The sequence below is a fragment of the Schistocerca gregaria genome, chromosome 3 (genome assembly GCF_023897955.1).
Source record: "Schistocerca gregaria isolate iqSchGreg1 chromosome 3, iqSchGreg1.2, whole genome shotgun sequence".
NCBI lineage: Eukaryota > Metazoa > Arthropoda > Insecta > Orthoptera > Acrididae > Schistocerca > Schistocerca gregaria.
Genome location: NC_064922.1, coordinates 473548835 through 473571194, shown reverse-complemented (window position 1 = coordinate 473571194; position 22360 = coordinate 473548835). Strand labels below are relative to the sequence as shown.

The 22360-nt window shown below is 39.2% G+C and overlaps 1 protein-coding gene across 2 annotated transcripts in view; it reads right to left on the bottom strand.

Annotated features, from left to right (window-relative positions):
• The window catches only part of LOC126354496 (ubiquitin carboxyl-terminal hydrolase 10-like), a 116115-nt gene that overhangs the window by 93557 nt on the left and 198 nt on the right, over positions 1 to 22360 (bottom strand). For both annotated transcript variants that reach the window (XM_050004224.1, XM_050004225.1), the window contains exon 2: positions 2929 to 3076. In XM_050004224.1, the coding sequence (XP_049860181.1) occupies positions 2929 to 3076 (148 nt within the window). The remainder of the gene's footprint in view (positions 1 to 2928; positions 3077 to 22360) is intronic.

Below are 22360 nucleotides of genomic sequence, written 5' to 3'. Positions count from 1 at the left end.
TCGGCATCACGATATTGGGTTGCTGGTGGCCCCCATACTGACAACCAGTGTGACATTCAAGTACACAATGCTCAAAGCACATCATTTGACTGGAGTCAGATTGTGAGCTGTCAATGAACAGTACAACCTATCTCCAAGATCACGCAGGCACTGGTCTTTACACATGCTATATCAAGTGTGGAGGAAGTATTTTAATTCAGTAGAATCCTCGCACATGTCTCATCTACCTGGACAATAGACTGACATCACTGTCGATAACTGGATCATTTCAGCAGGAAGTCAAACCACAATGCAACCAGTCACTCATTAATTTTAATGTTGAACAATGACAATAGCAACTAAGCATCCATATAATCTACAATTACCAGCTCCTTGCCACATGTAACAGGGTACATACATAAGCATATGTACTGGAAGTCACTAAATGCTTAAAGAATTGAATAAAGTCGCCTTGACTGGTGAATTGCGATTAAATGCCAACGGAAGGGCACAAATGCACCTAAAACCAGACAAGGAGATGCATTATATCTGTCAGCAGGACAGTAAGTGAAAATATCTTCACATGGAGGATTGAAAGGAATCCTCTTGCTGGCAAACAATGTGGGTCACCTATTTTTGGCAAATCATGCAAATAATTTTTTTTAATGATTAAACATACAAATTTGAAAGGTTGTCACCCTATGTGCCTGAAAACGAACCTCAGTGCTTTGAGAAAATGACTTTTTAATAAGTGATTGATAACTCTGACAGGAAATTTTGTTTTAGCAAAAACTTTTGCAGTATTTTTCTGAAATTGTTTTTGCTTTTTTTTCCTTTCTTGTATCTCTAGTTAAGCTCTCAACAAATTGTTTCTGTTCAGAAGCCCCAGCATTTTCCTGCTCATGAACAGAGCACTTCTAGGGGTTACTCGACACTTTTGTTTACCACTTAATTCGTTAACTAGGAAACCTGAAATATTGATTGCGACCTCTCATGGGCATTCATAGCCACACGGTCCATACCTCACAACACTACAGACAACAGACAAGATATTTACTAGTAGAAGTAGTATGAAAAGTAAGTATTTGCACACAGGGAACTTTCGGCATGGTCGAATTCCGCTGTGAGGTTTTGTTTCCTGGTCACCTCCTTCCACAGCACATTCATAGAAAGAAACATTTTTCGTTCATATCTCTCCATCTCGCAGTAATTCTTTACTTCAAAAGAGACCACTGAGGCCATGCTGTCACCTCTGGAACGTTCAGTATAACTTTGTGAAATACCCTGTAATTGCTTCTTTGCAACTTAGTGCAGTGGAGAGACTGGAAGATTACCACTGCTCACTTTTCATTTTGCATATGTATGAAGTACGGAAGAGCACCACGATTCAATGACCTATTTTTTCTCAAGCTTCAAACAGCCAACGTCTCCTTCCCCCTATTACATCCCCAGAATACAATTTATCCCTTAATACGGTTCTACTGCACTCACATGCAGTACACACATTCAATATTTGGTCTTACCCACTTCATTCGACAAATATCAGTTTTATACCATTGGAACACTATTTTTAATAATCTGAGATTTTCTATCTCCGGCAACTTGGAAACTATTAGTCCTGGAGAAAAAATGAATAGGAACTTTTATACTGGAAATTTAATGCAGATCAATTTTTTTTATCGGAAAACATTTTCACTAGAAGCTGAGGTTTTCGAAATATTGAAGAAAAACCTAAAAATAACCTTTATATCCCCCCCCCCCCCAACTTGCATGCTCACACCCCACCAGTCAGTGTTTTTAGTATATTGTTTGTAACACTCCCTCTACCACTGAACAAAAATGTGCGACTATACAGATCCCCCCCCCCCCCCCCCCCCAGATGACAGTGTTTGGTCTTCACTGAAAGGCTAAAGCGCAGCTGTCTTGAAGTGGCACAGGTATTAGAAGGAAAGAATTGGCACAGAAATCAGAGACTAGTTTCCCAAAGACAATGATTTCATTTCCTAGCTACTATCACCAGTTGGTAGTTACAGGTGACAATTTCTATGACATGTGAATACAAATTTTGTTTTCTTTCTGTGAAAAGTCTCAATCCTTTATTTTATGAGTGAATTGAAATAGAAGAAGTTGTAGGTACACAATGACGCGTGTATATTATTATTATTATTGTTTATCACTTTTTTTATTTACACTATACCACCAATGACTCTCTATTTCATTTGCTCCACAACAGTAATAGTCACTTTCAAGCTAATAATCCCAAATCAGACCTGTGGTATCATATCCCTCTGATAACCCAACCACACACATCATACAATAATACCAAGAGGCATAATGTCTAAAAAATAGTATTATTAAGAAATTGTGTACTGACAGCAACTTACAACTCCTTGTTAAGTGATTTAAATCTGCTATATAAAAATTTCATACTATTGTCTATCTTAATTTCAAAATTTGAATGTACAAAACTGACAACTGTTTAACAGTAAATGATAAAAACCCAAAATCAAGTAAGAAAAATTATTGCCAGCTTAAAACTGTGCACTAAGTGCAACATATGCCTGCAGCTTTGTCTTTCTCATGTATAGCAATGTACTGTCTCAGCACGCCTTATGGCATAACTCAAAGTTTGCCAACAGACGGCATGGCAGACTGAACTCCTGCACTAATGTTCTTCACATGGTGGCAATACTCAAGGTTTGGCTCCTCACCTATTACCATATTTTAACATAATCCCACTAAGGACCAACAGTAATACCATCTAATAGGTGAAATCCTGTGATGACTTATCACAAGGGCAATATCAGATTTTACAAAGAAGTATGCACAAGCCTTAAATCCTCTCCTTTCACTAAGTGTTTACATCTTATATGTGCAAATAAATCTTAATAAAATAATCTGTAATGATCAAAATTGATAAACACTATTTTAAATTTCTTGGTTGCATACCATAATGCTGTGGCGTGTTGTCAGTATGACATTCATATTCTGGAGTATCCCAGGGTAATTGTAGGCTTGGATCTGCACTGTAAAGCACTTGGTGTAAATGTTTCCGTTCATCTTCATCTATGTCCGTCAGGTCAAGGAATTTAAACTCCTGTAAAAATATAAATGTATTCAAATAGAAACTTGCCAACTGCTATTCATTATTCATTTAATTTAATCAGAAAAGATAGAAATAATTAAAGCAAAACATTAGGAGTAATGGGAAGCATAGTGCTTAAATATATTTCAGTCTGTTGCAGAGAAATCCACGATACTTCTTACAAGATTTCTTTTTTATAAAATATTTATGAAAATGACCATTAAGAAATTGAAAATTCTGCTCTCAGCCATCTTCACATTGAAAAGTAAAACAGAATGTTTATCTGAATTTGGTAAAAGTTCACTTACAGTGTCCACAGCTGTAGCATTGCATGCTGATATTGATAACAACTCTTATGATGAACAATGGGAACTGAATACGGTGAATCGTAAGTGGTTCATGGTAACCAATCAGAATGCTCTTTCATAATTTCCTATCATTCATAAATTAAGGAGCTGGTATTTTGTTCTACTAGGTTGGAATTTAATCGCACTGCCCGTATTTTCAGCAATACCAGACATACAAGTAGATTATTGCACTGACAAATATTTATTTCACGCTACCCTAAACATTAATCTATTATGGCAAACATATTTTTTGTTGGGATTCGTTGACTTTGACAACTCTCATACAAATTGTCATATTCCAACCTTACCTAGGTCTCCAGTAATACTACAAGACAGCTAGTTTCCTTCCATTCGCATTTGTTGGCTTCTCCAACTCTCTCACAAATTGTCACATTCCAACTTAACTGAGGCCTTGGACTGTGCTATATGTAAGCGTGCCAGCCGACCTAGTTTTCAATTCATAATAACCCGGCAATAAAAGTTATTCTGGCTCTTTCCATATTGACAAATATAATCAATTCTTATCTCCCATTGCAACGACCAACATCAACAAATTACCAACATCGACACACAATGCAAGAGCCGTGACACATTAAGTTCACTTTAGCCTTTAACTTTTTTTATTATTATAATACTGAATATAAATGGAGTCATCAGATTCTTACATGGCACAGCCAATAATTTGGTTAATAGCTACAAGTATGTCCCCAAACAAAGAAACAAAAGACCTTTAATAAATTATAAGGAAGAACTGATCTAAATTATACATTGTTTTTGATTATTCGAATAACACTAGACTGAGATTTTAATGTTCTAGCTCCTGCACTACAAAATAACAATATGGATGTAATATTTAAACCAGGCAGAATGTAGTGGAGGGGGAGGGGGGGGGGATCTTTGAAGCATGTTCCAGGAAAGAACTTGCACCTCAGCTGCCAATAATAACAATATAAAAATTTCATGTAGGTAAGAAGGGTTGATGTGGAGCATTACAGTGGCAGCTTTTAACAAATAAAGAAGGCAGCAGCAAATAGGTAGCTTTCCTTAAATCTTTTTACTACTATTTCAATTGTGTGAACTGTCATCAAACATCAATATCAAAATTTTGTGTGCATCTGGTACAAGATGTTTATAATAACCTGTTTGAAGATGTGATGTCATCAAAAGTATCCGGACACGTGGCTGAAAATGACTTACAAGTTCTTCGCTTCCTCCATCGGTAATGTTGGAATTCACTATAGTGTTGGCCCACCCTTAGCCTTGATGACACTTCCACTCTCACAGGCATATGTTCAATCAGATGCTGAAAGGTTTCTTGGGGAATGGCAGCCATTCTTCATAGATAGCTGCACTGTGGAGAGGTATCGATGTTGGTCAGTGAGGCAGGCCTGGCACAAAGCTGGCGTTCCAACACATCCCAAAGGTGTTCTATAGGATTCAGATCAGGACTCAGTGCAGGCCAGTCCATTATTACAGGAATGTTACTGTCAAGGCCCCAGGTGTACACAGTATTCCATTATAACTACTGACGGACTTGGGAGAGCCAGTCATGACAAAACTCTACCATCTGGTGAGCAAGACGTATGAGACAGGCGAAATTCCCTCAGACTTCAAGAACAATATAATAATTCCAAACACAATGAAAGCAGGTGTTGACACATGTGAAAATTACCGAACTATCAGTTTAATAAGTCACAGCTGCAAAGTACTAACGCAAATTCTTTACAGGCGAATGGAAAAACTGGTAGAAGCCGACCTCGAAGAAGATCAGTTTGGATTCCGTAGAAATGTTGAAACACTTGAGGCAATACTGACCCTACGACATACCTTAGAAGGAAGATTCAGGAAAGGCAAACCTACGTTCCTAGCATTTGTAGACTTAGAGAAAGCTTTTAACAATGTTGACTGGAATACTCTTTCAAATTCTGAAGGTGGCAGGGGTAAAATACAGGGAGCAAAAGGCTACTTACAATTTTTACAGAAACCAGATGGCAGTTATAAGAGTCAAGGGACAAGAAAGGGAAGCAGTGGTTGGGAAGGGAGTGAGACAGGGTTGTAGCCTCTCCCCAATGTTATTCAATTTGTATATTGAGCAGGCAGTGAAGGAAACAAAACAAAAATTCGGAGTAGGTATTAAAATCCATGGAGAAGAAATAAAAACTTTGAGGTTCACCGATGACATTGTAATTATGTCAGAGACAGTTAAGGACTTGGAAGGGCAGTTGAAAGGAATGGACAGTGTCTTGCAAGGAGGATATAAGATGAACATCAACAAAAGCAAAACGAGAATAATGGAATGTAGTAGAATTAATTCAGGTGATGCTGAGGGAATTAGATTAGGAAACGAAACACTTAAAGTAGTAAAGGAGTTCTGCTATTTGGGGAGCAAAATAACTGATGATGGTCGAAGTAGAGGAAATATAAAATGTAGACTGGCAATGGGAAGGAAAGCGTTTCTGAAGAAGAGAAATTTTTTTAACATCGAGTATAGATTTAAGTGTCAGGAAGTCAGTTCTGAAAGTATTTGTATGGAGTGTAGCCATGTATTGAAGTGAAACATGGACGATAAATAGTTTGGACAAGAAGAGAATAGAAGCTTTTGAAATGTGGTGCTACAGAAGAATGCTGAAGATTAGATGGGTAGATCACATACAGTGTGTTAACTGTAAGACGGCAGAGTTCTGAAGGGAGTGCGGGGAGAGGAAGAAGCAAGCATTGGCTGGTGAGGGAAGAGGAGCCGTTGGGGGGTGAAGGGGGAGGGGGGCAAGGCACGCATACCAGTTGCAGTGCTGGCGCTGCACGTCATGCTCACACGAAAGCAGACGAAAGGCTTGGAAATAAAACTCGCTTTAAATGTTGTTCGTAAACGAAACTGACATCGTCATGTACATTAAAATCTATACATATAAAAATTAATGTATGTTTGTCTACTATGCACTCACAAAACATTCAACGAATTGCAATGAAACTTTGGTGAGTTTTTCTCCAAACGCCCGAAAAGTGTAATGGACAATGTTTCAACAGTCGGGTCAACGTAGCATGCGTAGCGCAATTGATTAGGTAAAGGTTTGTCAGGCAGTGGACCTGGGTTCGATTCCCACTGCTCGCAATTTCCCTCCCTCTCCCCCCCCTCGCAATGTTAAACTATTAATTATAAAATTTAAATATACTTAAACAGGTCATATAGTATATATACCATCACGTGCCCAATATTCTTCTTCTGTTTCTTTAACTTTCTTGTAATATCCCTTCCAATCATTGGCAGTAACTGACTGGAAAGCTGCGTCTACAAGATTCAGCATGTTTGTGGCAGCCAAGTCCCATGATATGTTGTGCTCCCTAACATGCCCTTTTATCTTTGCCCATGCTAATTCCATTGTGTTTAAGTCGCAGTTGTAAGCTGGCGAGCTAACGACCCGGTGGCCTTTTTACAAAGGCACAGGCAGTGTTTAAAAAGGATATATTGCATGCAACCGGTGGTGGCGTGTTCGTCGCTGTTAGTAGTAGTTTATCCTGTAGTGAAGTAGAAGTGGATAGTTCCTGTGAATTATTATGGGTGGAGCGAAATACAGGAAGATCTGCAGCAGATAGGCACTTGGTGCAGGGAGTGGCAACTGACCCTTAACATAGACAAATGTAATGTATTGCGAATACATAGTAAGAAGGATCCTTTATTGTACGATTATATGATAGCGGAACAAACACTGGTAGCAGTTACTTCTGTAAAATATCTGGGAGTATGCGTGCAGAACGATTTGAAGTGGAATGATCATATAAAATTAATTGTTGGTAAGGCGGGTACCAGGTTGAGATTCACTGGGAGAGTCCTTAGAAAATGTAGTCCATCAACAAAGGAGGTGGCTTACAAAACACTCGTTCGACCTATACTTGAGTATTGCTCATCAGTGTGGGATCCGTACCAGATTGTGTTGATGGAGGAGATAGAGAAGATCCAAAGAGGAGCGGCGAGTTTCGTCACAGGGTTATTTGGTAACCGTGACAGCATTATGGAGATGTTTAGCAAACTCAAGTGGCAGATTCTGCAAGAGAGACACTCTGCATCGCAGTGTAGCTTGCTCATCAGGTTTCAAGAGGGTGCGTTTCTGGATGACGTATCTAATATATTGCTTCCCCCTACTTATACCTCCGAAGGAGATCACGAATGTAAAATTATAGAGATTCGAGCGTGCACGGAGGCTTTCAGAAAGTAATTATTCCTGCGAGCCATACGCGACTGGAACAGGAAAGGGAGGTAATGACAGTGGCACGTAAAGTGCCTCCGCCACACACTGTTGGGTGGCTTGTGGAGTATAAATGTTGATGTAGATGTAGGTTTACAGCAAAAGACTTCTCAGCTCACTTATTCGCCCGTACTTGTGCATACAGCTCGTCCTCCCTCATACTCTCATCACATGGGGATATTTCTGCATTGCAGCCACTACAGCATTCGCACTTTCGTGTCAAGCTTCGTTGGAGTTCTCTCTGTTTGCCAGTTATTGTAAGAAGTGTTATTCATAACTATTACTGAATTAGGCGAGAGATTTGGCAGTACATTCTCTCCGAACCACTTCTCAAAGTTTGCCGAATTCATCTGACAACGATAATCGACCTTTGTCGACTTTACCCAGAACACAAGTTGCCCTCCCTTGACGAACCAATTCTTGGATCAGACACTTGCAACTATCGGTCTTCTCGATGAGCTCCCCCATGCAGTGACACCAACGACACACTCTTCACGTAAGTCACCCTTCCTCTGCCAACATTTATTAAATGTTAAGTTATTATAGATCCATGATTCATCGAGATAACATATTTCTCTGCCTGCTTCCCTGAAGTTCTTCATGTCAACAATGAAATGAGATCGCCAGTGCACAACGTCTGGACAATCTAACAACACATTCCCCTGGTTTTCCACCTTATGCCATATGAATCCCATAGACAAAAGTACTTTTCTCAGCGAGACAATACTCCACTTCCAGCCTATTATGCAGTGCAAAACTGGAAGCAGTGTTCGCAGGCTCGGCACAATCTTCCGCACTGATTTAAATTCTGCTATCATGTCGTGAATGACACACAGGTTGATATCATCGATCATTACTTCCATTTTTCCACTTCTTTTCCTAAGTTAAAAGAGAGAGAGAGAGAGAGAGAGAGAGAGAGAGAGAGAGAGAGAGAGAGAGAGATTTATAAGAAAAAACCTTCTGCACTGCATGTATTTTTTTGAATATGGAAATGTACTGTAATATGAATGTGTTTCAAAATAATACAGTAACCAGTGGTGTTTCCATACAAAGCAATACGGTAGAAAGGAAAAAATGAAATATAAGATAATTCGGACGAAATAGGGGGCTCCTTCAAAGTGATCGCAAACAGAATATTTGCGATGGAAACTCACCTTTTCTTGCCAGGCGTTTATGGTAATACGCCAGGATGATTCTTGGAAAACTGTTTAATCTTCCAATGCTACGCATGCTTTGTCCTGTGTATGTAGCAGCAGCACTCACTGAAGATTTGTACATGGGGTGAATCTGATTTTTCTGCTCCATTTCCCTTTCGCAGCATTCAATCACAAGCAATATAATTTTGCAGGCATCGCTACATAATACTGGTTCCCTTCTAACCGTAGGCCTACCGGTAGGGGTTGGCAACTCCCAAGATGGGCCAGCAACTGCCTCTTCACTCATTTTGATAATGTTTAGCACAACTACACAATAAAAACATGCAGAACAGTACAGCGCAAAACAATAACGAAGCAGACGACAATGGCTACCTTGTACAACACAGTCAGCTACATAATGTTGGCAGCAGTCGAAACTGCGTGCCTACCGAAGCCTCCCGATGTTTACCGACATCTACCGATTCAGGACTAGGGAGAGGTCTGCCATCTAAAAGTTTACACACTGTAACTAATGAGGAGGTATTGAACAGAAATGGGAAGAAGAGAAATTTGTGGCACAACTTGACTAGAAGAAGGGATGGGTTGGTAGGACATGTTCAGAGGCATCAAGGGATCACCAATTTAGTACTGGAGGGCACTGTGGAGGGTAAAAATCGTAGAGGGAGACCAAGGGATGAATACACTAAGCAGATTCAGAGGGATGTAGGTTACAGTAAGTACTGGGAGATGATGAAGCTTGCATAGGATAGAGTAGCATGGACAGCTGCATCAAACCAGTCTCAGGACTGAAGACCACAACAACATACTGACATGCAACCACTCTGCCACTGGCCACGCATTATGAATAGGCACTCGATAGTGTTGAAAGATGCAATCGCCATCCCCGAATTGCTATTCAACAGTGGGAAGCAAGAAGGTGCTTAAAACATCAATGTAGGCCTGTGCTGTGATAGCGCCCCACAAAACAACAAGGGGTGCAAAGCCCTCTCCATGAGAAACATGGCCACACCATAACATCACCGCCTCCGAATTTTACTATAGGCAGTACACACGCTGCGGAGCACCCGATTCTGCTCTCTCACAATGTCTAATGACTACTGAGGTCTCTGATATGGAGTACATGGCAGCACAATGCACCTAATATGAAAAACTTATGTTTTTGAGGGTGTTCGGATATTTTCGATCAGATAGTGTAGTTTTACTGAAACCAGTCATCCGAAATAACACACACACACACACACACACACACACACACACACACACACACACGTGCCATAAAAATTATCGCGAATGTCACTTGACTTGCATAGTTCAAATGAAGGCAGCAATACCACAAACCTCCAACCCAACCATAAAAACCAGTGGGTCACCCTAAAGTTCCCTTGACCTACATAGGTCAAATAGTCCATGATAGCAAGAATCCACAACTTCCAGAACTACAGATTAGGGATTATCAATTAATAATATTCCATTATCAGTAACAACTTTTTTTAATTGCCATCTAATGGTTTTTTGAGATACAACTCCATTTTCAGGAGCTGTGCAGCTACGATGGGCATTACATCTGATTCAATTTTTCACCTAACAGTAATGGAACAACACATCCATTAGGTTTAATGAGAAACTAGATTGTATTTACTATTATTCCAATTTAGATAAAAGTAAACCCAACACTCCATCATATTATTGTAACATAGGGTATATATTCAGCGACTGAGTCATGTAACACCATGAGAAACAGTTTAAATAGCTTCAAAATGTAAGTGCAAACAGAAGTTTTTCACCAACACAGAAGACTAAAGTTTATATGGTCAAATGCAAGTAATATTTTACTAGAATTTATTTATCACATTTCTCTCACATTCTCTCATTAATCCTGCATGAGGTATAGTTTATCTCATTAAATCTGACAATTACATAGAGGGGCTGGCCAGTACTTACCTCAGCTCAGTACAGCCGATAGATACACAAAACAGAAGAGAAAATTTATGTATTCTAGCTTTTCTGTTCTATTTGTTTCACATCTTTATAAGAGATTTTCCATTAATCGTTTAAATCTAACAATTGTGTTTTTCTGTTATTATTGGGTGAAAAACAAGTAGATGAAAAATGGAGTTGTACCTCCTAATTGCACTGAACAGCAACTATAAGATAGAAATTTGTGACTGATTATAGAATATTACTAAATTAATAATCCTTACCCTAGTGCCACTGTGTGGTGCTAGTATTTGTTTATGTCACAACACACTTCGTGTAGCAGAGTACAGTGATTATTTGCTTCAGAGTGACAGAAGCTGTAATATCTGTTGTCAGTGTTTAGGAGCAGAGACATACAAAAGAAGTTCAGTTACATGCTAACATAGTACAGTCACAGTCTGTACTGACTCTTCCTTTGAGTTGGACTCATATTTATTAGAGAAAAACAGAATAATCAATGATTGGGGATACAGCAGGGCAATCGAAAACTACAGATAACCCCATCCTGTTTATTAGTAACTGATGTGTGATATTACTGTAGAAGAGGTGGCTGGTATTGATAATAAAGAAGGCTGACTTTCCGTGTTAACACATTATATTTCAATATACAGTATAATATTTCCATTTATGTTATTTACATAATTGGTTTACCTTTGCACAGTCCTTTGAATGATGCTTGACAAAGCACAGGAACTATTTGAAACAAAGCTAGCTTGAAAATGAGTAAGAAAAATGAAAGGATCTGAAAGAAATCTCCTACTGTCAAAACCAAAGACTAAATGCAAGTCTTTGCTTGGGAAGAATTGGCTTTTTAAAATTTATGCTTTTCTTTGAAACAAAGCAGATTTGTTAGAATTGCCATATTGGGAAATGATACCCTAGTGAAGATATGAAAGGCAGAGCTGTTTCCCCATAAGCAGTGTACCACCTCACTGCCCATTCAATAAAATGTTTTGTCCAAAACAATGACAACGCCATGATGTCTTAATCTGCTTGTGTTGTCAAGTATTATTATTATTATTATTATTATTATTATTATTATTATTGCACGACTCACATAATTAGTTTATGATCTTCAATGGACATAGTGCAGCACTCACTCAGTGTTAGAACAATACAAAAATGTTTGTTGCTAGTGTGGACTGGAGTGCAACCAACAAACAAGTTGAAACTTCCTGGCAGATTAAAACTGTGTGCCGGACCGAGACTTTAACTAGGGACCTTTCCTTTCGCGGGCAAATGCTCTACCAACTGAGCTACCCAACCACGACTCACGCCCCGTCCTCACAGCTTTACTTCTGCCAGTACCTCGTCTCCTACCGCCTTCAACAAACAAGTTGTAAACAATGTGGTCTTGGTCACAAGTTGTAAACAATGTGGTCTTGGTCAGAAACAATGTTGCAATCAGCAACTTCCTTTTGAACTTTGTGTAAAAATGGCTTAGGCCACTACTGACTAGAACTTAGGAATATCCAAAAATGACATTCACAACTGAAATATGTAAACACAAACATTTGCAGATGCCATCTATGCAGCATATGAGTCACATTTCAAACAATATAACAAAGGCTCTTGTTGTTCACTTGACCCAATAACAAGATATGATTACAAAAAGGACTCCTTGTACTGAAGAACTTTTTTCCCTATGATGTATTAGAACTTTTTTTCCCTATAATGAATTATTAAGTCATATACCTGCAAGTTTGCTATGTTTTACAACAATGGAAATTCCTGGATGGTAAAATATGTAAAATAAGGAAAAGGCAAACCACTTATTTATAGAGGACTGGAGCAGAACAACACAGAAAAATGTAATAGAAAATAGTTAACAATAGCTTTTTAGCTCTTCCTCTTTTTCTACAGAGTGTACCCACACTCACATACGCCGTGATGTCCACATTACTGTAGCAGCAAGACTGAATATTGAAGGAAAAAAACATGCCCTTATTCCCACACAAGAGTCTGAAGTGTGGACATTACTAGATCACTCCTCAACTGGCACACTTCAAACATACAATATGCCTGTCTGTTTCAAAAATTAAAATCACTTGCTGATAAGCAGTACTGTACTGCAGCATTACACAAAAGTGCTGATAAATCATGGTTTTTAATTTGATATGTTTTTCATGCAGCAGCATACACTAGTATGAGATATCAATTTGTAAAATAATTCCTACATTCTAAACCTACACAATACATTGAAATTTTCATCCAGTCTGTAAGACAGACAGCCTCCACACAAAGTACATTTCTCTGGCTGTTCACATTACATGGACAACAGTGTATGGACATATATGTCATATGAAGCAGGGAAGTTTTTAGTATGAAGATCAATTAAAAGTACATGACACAGAACATCAAATTTTCCTAGGAGTGTTCTCTCATAGACAGACCAATTACTGAAAGCAAAACTTGATGCTGCCTTTCCAATATTTAACAATGAAGTTGTACATGCTGTGAAACTTCGAAAAGAGCAGCAGAGCCACATGCACAGTTGGGAGTTTCTGTTGAAGTTCTTACAGTAATAATACAATGGGAGCCTACTAGAGCATCATGTTATTCAATAAAATATATACTTCACGAGTGATAATCTGATTGTTGTTGTTGTGGTCTGCACTGCAAAGACTGGTTTGATGCAGCTGCCCATGATACTCTATCCTGTGGAAGCCTCTTCATCTCCAAACAACTACTGCAACTTACATTCTCTTGAACCTACTTACTGTATTTGGTCTCCCCCTAAAGTTTTAACCCTCTCCCCCCCTCTTCCCACCAATACTAAACTAGTGATCGATTCATGTCTCAAAATATGTCCTACCAACTAAACCCTTCTCCTAGTCATGGTGTGCCACAAATTTCTCTTCTCTCCAGATCTACTCAGTACCTCCTCATTAGCTATGTAGCCTACCAACCTAATCTTCAGCATTCTTCTGCAGCATCATATACAGCTGTATCTACGTGGCTACTCTGCAAATCACACTTACGTGCCTCACAGAGAGTTCATTGAGCTGGCTTCACACTAATTCTGTTTTTTCACTCTTAAACAGTTCTCTATCTTTCTGTACAAGCTCCGATTTGCCTAATTTTATTCTGATGACCTCCCTATGTAGGTCAGTGTCAACAAAATATTTTCGCAATCGATGGAGAAACTTGGTACCTGAAATTTTGTGAGAAGATCTCACCCCACAAAAGTTTTAATGATCTCCACCCCAAATCCTGTATCATGTTGAATCACTCCCCTTCTATTTCTCGATAATCCAAAACAAGCTACATTTTTTTAACTTTCTCAATGTGCTGCATTAATCCTATCTGGTATGGATCCTACCACCATGCAGCAGTACTCCAAAAGAGGACAGACAGGTGCAGTGTATACAGTCTCTTTAGCGTATCTGTTACATCATCTGTGTGTTCTGCAAATGAAATATAATCTTTGATTCGCCTTGCCCCCACAGCATTCTGTGTGTGTTCTTTCCAATTTAAGTTGTTCATGATTGTACTTCCTAGGTATTTAGTTGAATTTACAGTCTTTAGATTTGACTGATTTACTGTGTAGCCAAAGTTTAATGGATTCCTCTTAGTAGTCCTGTGGATGAACTCATATTTTCATTATCAAGGGTCAATTACGAATTGTCAATCTTCAGACCATACAGATACCTCATTTAAAATCTTCTGCAATTGGTTTTGATCTTCTGATGACTTCACTAGACAATAAACAGAATCATCATCTGCAATCAATCTCATACAGCTGCTCATTTATACAGAAGGAAAAGCAGAAGGCTTTTAACACTACCTTGTGGAATGCCAGAAATCACTTCTGTTTTACTCAACAACTTTCCGTCAGTTACTATGAACTGTGATCTCCCTCACAGGAAATCACTAGTCCAGTCACATAACTGAGGCAACGTTCCATAAGAACACAATTTGATTACAAGCCTCTATTTTCTTCTTGTCGACACTGTTTATTGTGTATGTTTCACTTCCACACACGGCTACATGTCATTCAAATACTTTCGAAGGAGACTTCCAAACATTTAAATCTTTATTAGATGTTACCAAATTAGTCTTCTTCAGAAATACTTTACTTGCCATTGCCAGTCTCTATTTTATATCTTCTCTACTTCGACACATTGCTTTCATTAATGTTATCTTACATTCTCTTTTCAAGACACTGTCCATTCCATTTAACTGCTCTTACAAGTTCCTTGTATCTCTGACAGAATTACAATGTCAGCAGCAAACTTCAGAGCTTCTATTCCTTCTCCCTAAACTTTAATTCCTACTCCAAATTTTTCTTTGACTTCTTTTACTGCCTGCTCAATGTACAGATTGAATACCATTAGGGGACAGGCTAAATCCATGTGTCAGTCCCTTCTCAACCATTGCTTCCTTTTCATGTACCTCAACTCATAGCTGCCATCTGGTTTCTGTACAAATTGTAAATAGCCTTTCATTTCCTGTATTTTACCCCTGTTGCCTTCAGTTTTTCAAGGACAGTATTCCAGTAAACACTGTCAAAAGTTTTCACCAAGTCTACAAATGCTATAAACATACGCTTGCTTTTCCTTAACCTGTCTTCTATGAGATGACATGTTTCTACATTTCTCCAGAATCCAAACTGATCTTTCCTGAGATTGGCTTCTACTAGTTTTCCATTCTTCTGTAAAGATTGTTTTAGTACGTTGAACCGATAACTTAATAAACTGATAGCTCAGTAACATTCACAGCTGTCACCACATAATTTCTTTGGAATTGGAATTATTATATCCTTTTTGAAGTCTCAGGGTGCTTTGCCTGTATCATATACTATGTGATAAAAAGTATCTGGACACCTGGCTGAGAATGTCTTACAAGTTCATGGCTCCCTCTATGGGTAAAGCTGGAATTCAATATGGTGTGGCCCACCTTTAGCCTTGATGACAGCTTCCACCAGGTGCTGGAAGGTTTCTTGGGGAATGGCAGCCCATTCTTCATGGAGTGCTCCACTGAGGAGAGGTATCGATGTCTGTCAGTGAGGCCTGGCACGAAGACGGCATTCCAAAACATCTCAAAGATGTTCTATAATCTTCAGGTCAGGACTCTATGCAGGCCAGTCCATTACAGGGATGTTGTTGCTGTGTAACCAAGCCGCCACAGGCCGTGAATTTTGAACCGGTGTTCGATCACGTTGAAAGATGCAATCACCATCCCCAAATTGCCCTTCACAGTTGGAAGCAAGGTGTTTAAAACATCAATGTAAGCATGTGCTGAGATAGTGCCATGAAAAAACCACAAGGAGTGCAAGCCACCTCCATGAAAAACAACCACACCATAACATGACCACCTTTGAATTTTACTGTTGGCACTACACATGCTGGCAGATGACTCATCGCACTTTCACCATATCCACACTCTGCCATAGGATAGCCACACTGTGTTTTGTCACTCCTCGCAATGTTTTTTCCACCTTTCAGTCGTCCAATGTTTACGCGCCTTACACTAAGCAAGGCGTCACTTGGCATTTACCAGCACGATGTGTAGCTTATGAGCAGCTGCTAGACCATGAAATCAAGTTTTCTCACCTCCCACCTTACTATCTTCGTACCTGCAGTGGCTTCTGATGCAATTTGGAAATCCTGTGTGATGGTCTGGATAGATGTCTGCCTACTACACATTTAGAACCTCTTCAACTGTCAGCAGTCTCTGTCAGTCAACAGACGAGGTCGGCTTGTACACTTTTGTGCTGTACATGTCCCTTTACATTTCCACTCCACTACCACATTGGAAACACTGGACCTAAGGATGTTTAGGAGTGTGGAAGTCTCACCTACACACGTGTGACAAGTGACACCCAATCACCTGCCCACATTCAAAGTCCTTGGGTTCTGCGCAGCACCCCATTCTGCTCCCTCACAATGTCTAATTACTACTGAGGTCACTGATATGGAGTACCTGGCAGTAGGTGGCAGCACAATGCACCTAATATGAAAAACTTATGTTTTTGGGGATATCCACATACTTTTGATCACACAGTGTATGTCTTGCACACCTGATGGGAGACTGTCTTGGCTGGCTCTCCCAAGGCAGTCAGTAGTTCTGACAATGTCATCTACTACAGGAGCCCTGTTTCAACTTAGGTCTTTCAGTGCTCTGTCAAATTATTCTCTCAGCATCACATCTCTTATCTACGTCCTCTTCCATTTCTATAATACTGCCTTCAAGATCACTTCCCTTGTACAGACCCTCTACACACACCTTTCAAGCTTTCCCTTCTTTGCCTAGGACCGGTTTTCCATTTCGTTCTTGATATTCACACCGCTTCTTCTCTTTCCTCCAAAGGCCTCTTTAAATTTTCCTGTAGGAGTTATCTATCTTTCCTTAGTCAAATACGTTTCTAGATTCTTAGACCTGTCCTCTACCTGTTACTGCTCATCCATTTTGCTAAAACTAAACTCCTCCCGAACAGGCCATGAAGTCCCAATGGTAGTGAGCAGCTGCCATGTCATCCTCAGCCCCCAGGCATCACTGGATGCAGATATGGAGGGGCATGTGGTCAGCACACTGCTCTCCTGGCAGTATGTCAGTTTCCGAGACCAGCGCCACTACTTCTCAATCAAGTAGCTCCTCAGTTTGCCTCGCAAGGGCTGAGTGCACCCTGCTTGCCAACAGCACCCAGCAGACTGGATTGTCGCCCATCCAAGTGCTGGCCCAGCCCGACATCGCTTAACTTTGGTGATCTGACAGGAACCGGTGTTACCACTGAAGCAAGACCACTGGCTATCCATTTTGGACTTCGGGTCAATCTCTTTTTTAGACATGTTAGACATTTGTGTTCCCTTTCGTTTACTTTATTTGCTATTTGCCCTTTCATCAAATTCAATTTCTCCTACATTATCTAAGGATTTCTACTAGGTCTTCTGTTTATATCTATTCCATCTCTCAAAACTACTCTAATCATCTATTGTATTCCTTTCCACTGTTCTAATTAATCTCTGCCTCATGTGTCCTCTGAAACTTTCAACAACTTCTGTCTATGTCCAAAGTTAATTTCCTACCTTTTTCACAGTATCTTCACTTTTACTCTACAGTTAATAACATATAAATTGCGGTCAGAGTCCACATCTGCCTCTGAAAATGCCTTCCACTTTAAAAATTGTTTTCCAAATATGTTTTACCATTATATAATCAATCAAACCTTCCGGTCTCCTTCATGTATACAACAATGTTTGATAATGTTTTATAAACTACAAACAGACGTTTGACTGTCAAGCATTAACTACTAACGGAGATTCTCTGATAAATTGGTATCAAACATGATTATCTACACAAAACCCAGCCTATATATATATAAATCAGATAGCAGACTTCAACACTCATCAAGGAACTTATGGAACAACCTTGATAAAAGGTGTTTACATGGCTGTGTAATCTCTTCTTTTGTTAAATATTTATTCAAATGTAGTTTTTAAGAAAGCATCAACACAAGATCAAGGAGTGGATCATAATAAATTAATAGCACCACATATGCTGATAACACAGGCATCATAGGGTAGAAAAGTTACCTGCCTTTCAAGGCATGATATCTGCCTATGCCAATGTATTGAGTTTGGAACTCAAAACCAAAAGTCATGCATCCCTAAAAAGGAATTCAAATAAATCACACAATATAGATAATACAATTTGACAAGTGGCCTCTTTCAATTATGCAACCACTACTTCCAATATACAAGAGGATGTAGATGAAGATGAAATGGGAGATACGATACTGCGTGAAGAGTTTGACAGAGCACTGAAAGACCTGAGTCGAAACAAGGCCCCGGGAGTAGACAACATTCCATTAGAACTACTGATGGCCTTGGGAGAGCCAGTCCCGATAAAACTCAACCAGCTGGTGAGCAAGATGTATGAGACAGGTGAAATACCCTAAGACTTCAAGAACAATATAATAATTCCAATCCCAAAGAAAGCAGGTGTTGACAGCTGCAAAATACTAACGCAAAATCTTTACAGGCGAATGGAAAAACTGGTAGAAGCCGTCCTCGGGGAGGATGTTAGGATTCCGTAGCAATATTGGAACACGTGAGGCAATACTGACCCTACCACTTATCTAAGAAAGATTCAGGAAAGGCAAACCTATGTTTCTAGCATTTGTAGACATAGAGAAAGCTTTGGACGATGTTGACTGGAATACTCTCTTTCAAATTCTGAAGGTGGCAGGGGTAAAATACAGGGAGCAAAATGCTATTTACAATTTATACAGAAACCAAATGGCAGTCGTAAGAGTCGAGGGGCAGGAAAGGGAAGCAGTGGTTGGGAAGGGAGTGAGACAGGGTTGTAGCCTCTCCCCGATGTAATTTAATCTGTATATGGAGCAAGCAGTAAAGGAAACAAAAGAAAAATTCAGTGTAGGTATTAAAATCCATGGAAAAGAAATAAAAACTTTGAGATTCGCCGATGATGTTGTAATTCTGTCAGAGACAGCAAAGGACTTGGAAGAGCAGTTGAACGGCATGGATAGTGTCTTGAAAGAAGGATATAAGATGAACATCAACAAAAGCAAAAAGAGGATAATGGAATGTAGTCGAATTAGGTCGGGGTGATGCTGAGTGTATTAGATTAGGAAATGAGACACTTAAAGTAGTAAAGGAGTTTTGCTATTTGGGGAGCAAAATAACTGATGATGGTCGAAGTAGAGAGGATATAAAATGTAGACTGGCAATGGGAAGGAAAGCATTTCTGAAGAAGAGAAATTTGTTAACATTGAGTATAGATTTAAGTGTCACGAAGTCGCTTCTGAAAGTATTTGTATAGAGTGCAGCCATGTATGGAAGTGAAACATGGACGATAAATAGTTTGGACAAGAAGAGAATAGAATAGAAGCTTTTGAAATGTGGTGCTACAGAAGAATGCTCAATATTATATGAGTAGATTACATAATTAATGATGAAGTATTGAATAGAATTGGTGAGAAGAGGAGTATGTGGCACAACCTGACAAAAAGAAGGGATCGGTTGGTAGGGCATGTTTTGAGGCATCAAGGCATCACAAATTTAGCACTGGAGGGCAGCACGGAGGGTAAAAATCGTAGAGGGAGACCAAGAGATGAATATACTAATCAGATTCAGAAGGATGTGGGTTGCAGTAAGTACTGGGAGATGAAGAAGCTTGCACAGGATAGGGTAGCATTGAGAGATGCATCAAACCAATCTCAGGACAGAAGACCACAACAACAACAACAACAAAAACAACAACTTACAATCAACAAAACGACTCCATCCAAGAAATAAAATCTCGAATTGAATATGCCATGGAACAAATTAACATGAGAAAATTTTCTTAACATCAGACCTCAGCACACAACATAGAAACTGAATAATTCAGTACTAAATATTACCTAAAATTTATTTTTTGAATATGACGCAAGAACTGAGGCAACAAATGCATTAGTAACAATGCCTGTTGCGCATATCTTGGATATTGAAAATAATATATGTCAAGGTTCTTTGTCAGAAGATAAAAGGAATTGCTACATATTATAAAACAAAGAAAGCAATACATGGGACATGTGAGGGCAAGATACATCGATTCCTACATCCTACTGTGTGTGTGTGTGTGTGTGTGTGTGTGTGTGTGTGTGAGAGAGAGAGAGAGAGAGAGAGAGAGAGAGAGAGAGAGAGAGAGAGAGAGAGAGAGAGAGAGGGGGGGGGGGGGAGGGGAGAGCGCCAGCTACATTATTATCAACTTTTGCTAGTGCATGGCATCTTGAGAAGTATACTTTAACAAAGAAGGTGCCTACACTGTACATAAATGAAACCCTAAAAAGATTTTAAAACTGTGTTTTTAATGAAGATATGAACACTGAAACAGAATGATAGTGACCTCTCTCTGAAATCATGGTTGCAATGACAGGCTGGTCTGTGGTATAGCTTGAGATCTAGGTTACACTGCAAGGTGAAAATTTGGCTATAAAGTGGCAAAGGCCATTAATATGACTGCTAAATCAAGGTCTGTAGTGTAGGCTAATGTATTAAAAAAAAAAAACTGCAAGATAAATTCAGAAAAGCTGTGTTACACAATACATCTCCAATGGGTATTTTGGTGTATATTGCATACATATATTGTATGTCACCTATGAAAAGTCTTAGTGGAGGGAGGGGATACACCACTACATAAGAATGTATGGAACTTAGTAAGTGGAAAAAAAGTAAGGAAAAAGGCTCTATGTAAGGTCTTATAAATTTTTTTCTTGGGTACTACGTAGAAGTACATACTTTCTCAAACAATTAATGCTGTTACTTGAAGGAGAATTACCTCAAGTTGTGCCAAATAAATGCCGATGGTTTGAAATGGTTGGACAATACTTTTTGCCTTCTAGATACCAGCAGCACAAGCCTACAGTACTCAATATATGACCTTTGCAAAGAACTCATGAAATGCGTGTTTGCAACCGAAACGACTCTGCCACCATTGCCACCATGATGAGACTTGCACAAGAGAGACTAACATGGTTAAATGCAAACATCTTTAAACAGAAGACCACAACAACAATACTATTGCTACTTACATACAACTAAGGGACTGCTGCAGCTTTCTGTAAGACAGTCAATCTCTGATAATCTCATTTCCAGCAGCTAGTACTATGTGGTGCAATATGTTGTGCTGATGTTCTGTCAAGTGTGACATTCGGTTGATGACGAGTGTGAATAAGCTCCTCCACCTCCCCCTTCCAGCTTCAGTGTACTCTGGCTATTGCAGTGGCTATTTTCAACACTTAACATGAGACATCCCAACGATGGCTTAAGAGAGTAGTTTAAAATTAACCTCATTGTCTTATCAGATAAATAATTAAAAAAAGAGGAAAAGACATATATGGGCTGACACACTAAACATGAGACGTGCAGATTCTTGGTGTATTTGTACCACTAAGAGATATGCCACTAACAAAGCTACAGGAAATCCTTAAAAAATAGTAACACATATAGCAGTATAACCATGTCTTAAAAAAAAAAACGCAAGTCTCATAAAATGTATGTAGAACAAAACTAGTCACGGATGTTAAACCTCCGACAACAGAGCATGGGGATATTTGTTAGCATTTTAAAAGTTAGTTAAGTGTAAGCCTACATGTCTCCTCACATGACGTCTGACCTACTCACATTTTTCACATACGTCACAACCCTTTTTCCTAAGCATTATGCACTGCAAATCTTAATACAATCCACCTAAATTAAGTAAAGGGGTTACATTCCTGGCCTTTACAGTCTCTGCCAATTAACAAGACTGTACGATTGTCCAACAAATTAGTACACTTCACTCGCACAAGTGAATTAATTCTTGTAACCCAATCTTTGTTAGATGATGTGGATGAAGGTGGAGTGGAGATATGTAATGCAAGTTTAACATATACCCCATGAGTTAACCTAAAAACTACCACGGTCAAATTTTAAGACTTCAGCAGAACACTGAGGTGTAATTCAATATTTCTGCACCCTGGAAAACGGAGGGTAGGTGGAGACCATCTCGAAACACAGTCCGCCAAAGGAAATCATAAACCACGTGCACATATTATAGGAACGACATTTTGCCGAATGTATGCTGCCG